This window comes from Anneissia japonica, unplaced genomic scaffold, assembly GCF_011630105.1.
Source record: "Anneissia japonica isolate Jap-2015-1 unplaced genomic scaffold, ASM1163010v1 scaffold287593_len981703_cov172, whole genome shotgun sequence".
Lineage (NCBI taxonomy): Eukaryota > Metazoa > Echinodermata > Crinoidea > Comatulida > Comatulidae > Anneissia > Anneissia japonica.
The window spans coordinates 525,741-530,104 of record NW_022726550.1 but is presented as its reverse complement, the minus strand read 5'-3'; the positions used below and the strand labels follow the sequence as shown (position 1 = coordinate 530,104).

Here is a 4,364-nt window from a genome sequence, read left to right as displayed (position 1 = left end):
GGGGGTTCGGACGAACCCCGCCGTTTGCTAGCTGGCTCCGCTTGGATGGCAAAAAAAAAAAAAATCTCGAAAGAAGATTGCTTAAACTTAAAAAAAAAAAGAACAATCCTGTTCAAATAATCTTTATAGACAGTAGCAACTTTTAATACAAGTTTCAAGATGGAACTCTTATTTATGTGGTCAGCGCAATTGGTTGGTCATTAACATCTTCAAAAGGCTCCACTTTTTCCAAATTTGAACCCCCCCCCCCTAAAAAAAAAATCCTAGTTACGGGCCTGCTATTTATGATATCATAAATTATTAACGTTATACGCTATGGATAAAACATAAATAAATAGTATTAACTAGAAAAACAAATTAAAAACTATTGTAAAATAATCATACCAAATACTCTTAATTATGATAATATTTTGTGTACCAATTCATCGTTAGAAAAATAAACCATTTATTTTATTTTATGTTATTTTTATTTCAAACATTATCCTACCTCTACATTCACACCTGTCTCTTATACACATCTAGATGTGTATAAGAGACAGAGCTGGCTCCGCTTGGATGGCAAAAAAATAAAAAATCTCGAAAGAAGATTGCTTAAACTTGAAAAAAAAAAAGAACAATCCTGTTCAAATAATCTTTATAGACAGTAGCAACTTTTAATACAAGTTTCAAGATGGAACTCTTATTTATGTGGTCAGCGCAATTGGTTGGTCATTAACATCTTCAAAAGGCTCCACCTTTTCCAAATTTGAACCCCCCCCCCCTAAAAAAAAATCCTAGTTACGGGCCTGCTATTTATGATATCATAAATTATTAACGTTATACGCTATGGATAAAATATAAATAAATATTATTAACTAGAAAAACAAATTAAAAACTATTGTAAAATAATCATACCAAATACTCTTAATTATGATAATATTTTGTGTGCCAATTCATCGTTAGAAAAATAAACCATTTATTTTATTTTTATTTTAAACATTATCCTACAGCTACTATAAAGACAATTACAGGACGTCTTAAATATAAAAGATATTAAAAATACTCTACAAGTTAATAATTTATTACAGGGTAAACATTATTAAATTGGATTAAAAAAAATATTTTAAGATATATTGCATATATATAAACATTTCAAAAAAGGACGGAGAAAACACGATATTGATTATGTAAAAAAAAAGCAATGAAAATACTGTACAAAGGACACCATAAGAATATTAAAAATTTAGAAATGTAAAATTGCATATACATAAAAATACAAATAAATATACAAATATATAAATACATATTCATACAAACAAAACTCAAAGTCCCAAAGGTAACACATTATAATACAGTACATAGAAAGCATTCATTACATAAACTTTACAAAAGCAGCAAATTTTTGAATTATATTAATAATCAATGATCTATATTTGATAGCTAAATCTAGCAATGATCCCACTGATTATTACGCGGAGAGTCTGTACAAGTCGATGAAAGGACTGGGCACTAACGACGATCGACTCATTCGGGTCGTCGTCACAAGATCCGAGGTAAGCCCGAATAACACCGAACTAATCTACTGTTTATAGATTAGGGACCATTCATTATTATCATCATTTTCACAAGAGTGCAATACGGAAGGCGGGGGTGAGAGTGGAGAGGGTATCGGTGTAGGTACATGTACTCTTATTAATAAGATAATACGATGATCTGAAAAGGACCAATATCATCATAAAATTGTTATGGTGTACTCCTTCAGGGAGAGGGAAGAAGTTACTGAAAATAGTACGTTTTGTACTCTCGTGAAAATTATAAAAACAATTGATAACCTCTAACGTTATAATTTTTATTTATAATTTCTTTTTAAGAAGTTGAAACTTGAAAATTGGTTTTTATTAGTTTGAATGTAGGCCTAGTTGTTTTTGGATAGTGACATTTGGAAAACGTTACGACAGTAGGCTTAATGAAACTTTTGAGTAATAATAAATGGATTTATTCTGTGTAAACACCAAGGACAATCCACGAAAGTCTGAAGAAGACTTACAGTATTTCCAGTGGTGTCCTTCTGGTGGTGATTGGGCAGTACGCCAGGAGACAATCCCTTTCCCTTTTCCGAAGAGAGTGCTGCGTTCTCTAACGTGCACATGGGCCATTAATGCACAAGGGACCAACGGCTTAAACGTCTCATCAGAAAGACAGTGAACTATTCTAACTTACATTTCAGCCTTCCAGAGAGCAGCGATAGGAATTGAACCGGAGACCAAGAGGTTCCGAGATTCAGCACACACACACACACTGCAGTGGCTACCACCAGTTTAGCCGGCTGAGCTAAGCCGCTCTTTCTTCTATAATGCTGTCTTATCATTACCTCTTTCAGTCCCACAACCATTCATTACGCTTTATGTCAGAACGGTATCCAGGCCTACTTTATTCAGATTTGAGGTTCGCAGACATGCTTTTTCTGTGCGCTCAATAAATGAATGGAATTCACTACCAAATCTACTTAGAATTTTAACTAACAATCTATGACTATATAGAATTTGGACATTAAAGTTGCCATAATAGGCCTAATGAAAAATCAAAGACTCCTACCGGCTCTGACCCCCTGCCTTATGTTGACGCACTCGCGCCCTCTTCCCAATGGCAGTCATGGATATGGCCTTGTAAGCTAATTTCTGTGTTGATATTTACTTTTTCAGATCGATCTGGGTGTGATCAAAACGAGATTTAATGAAAAGTACAACAGTTCGCTCGAGCAGTTTGTGAAGGGCGACTGCAGCGGCGACTACAAAAATGTCCTTCTTGCCATCATCAAGACCTATGCTTAAACCTGTCCATCATGATTATTATTTTTCAGAAGAGTATACTTTATAAGTAACCCAAATATTTGCTGAATACGACGTCGATGAAAGATTAATGTATTTATAAAGATTAGTTTAACAATTATTAGATATTATAAACATATTAAATAAATATTGATAGATTAAACAGTTCTATATTGGCCACAAATGTGTTCATAATGGTATAGTGATTAATGAGAATAATATTACAACACTGTAGTGTGTGTTTTATATGTCAACATCATGTCACTTTTCTAGATTATTATGAATAATGGAGAAACCAACATACTGCAAGCGTTGACATGCCTCAACGTGAGTGTGCGGTGGCATTATGCAACACAATTTCTATAGTGTGTAAAAATGGAAATTACAATATCGGTTTCGATTCGTGGTTTTATAAATAACAGGCCAAAGATGTGTTTAGAACAAGGAACCGAAATAATGTATCAACATGGATATTATTCATACCGATGGGCATTGTATAGTACTTTAGATTTTATATCGATAACTAACATTTACTATATTAAGCAAGACAGATATATTTAGAATTTTATTATTATTATTATTATTAGTATCATTATTATTAAATCAAATCAAATTCAAATCTCTTTATTTGCAACAAGGTAAACATTGTTAAATTTACAATTTACAATTCATGAAAAACGTCAAAAATAAATACACATACTATATAAAATATTTAAAATACGAATTAGAGTACTGTACAAAAAGAATGAACAAAGGTACATGGTAAATGCACAATAAAATTATTACATGTGTAATAATAATAATAATAATGATAATAATAATAATAATAATAATAATAATAATATTAATAATAATTATTATTATTAATATTACTATTATAATTACAGTATTGTTATTACAGTATTATTATTCGTATTATTATTAAATAAAAGCTTATATTATTATTACTTTTATGATCGTTGTCAAGATCATCAACACCCTCATCATCATCATCATTATCATTATCATCATCTTCATCATCATCTTCATTATCATTATCTCCACTATCATCATTATCATCATCATCATCTTCATCGTCATTATTAACATCATCATAGACATTATTAAAATATAGTTATTATGATAAATCATAATTGTTTTTATTTGTTCATTCATATTCATTTTATTAACTTCTCAAGTTACTTCAAAAAGACTATTATGATACTTCATACGTAAGAGGTTGAAATAACCTCATAATGATAATAAAGTAAATGTTAAAAATATCCTGGCAGCTCTAGTCAATTTATTTATTTGAAAATCCAATAATGTAATTTCATTACATATAGTCTGGTCACACTCACCAGCTAATGGTTAGCAGGATCCAGATAAATAACAAAAGCGCTCATCCTTGCCTTCGTACAAGAAAATCCCTGATCAAGATAATCAAGAAAATGATAATGGGATCACTGTCCAATAGGAAACTGGAAATTCGAAATGCGTACGAGTGGTTGGTTAATGATAGAGACGCGCTCAACTTGCTAACCGTTAGCATATCACCCAGGTAACAGTTAGCGCTAC

General features: G+C 31.3%; 1 protein-coding gene across 1 annotated transcript in view; it reads left to right on the top strand.

The window, feature by feature from the left end:
• LOC117113270 (annexin A13-like) overlaps positions 1-4,069 on the top strand; it is a 14,287-nt gene extending 10,218 nt beyond the window's left edge. The window contains exons 11-12 of the mRNA XM_033256568.1: positions 1,420-1,532; positions 2,682-4,069. Of these exons, the coding sequence (XP_033112459.1) occupies positions 1,420-1,532; positions 2,682-2,810 (242 nt within the window). The 3' untranslated portion in view covers positions 2,811-4,069. The remainder of the gene's footprint in view (positions 1-1,419; positions 1,533-2,681) is intronic.
• The last annotated feature ends 295 nt before the right edge of the window (positions 4,070-4,364 follow it).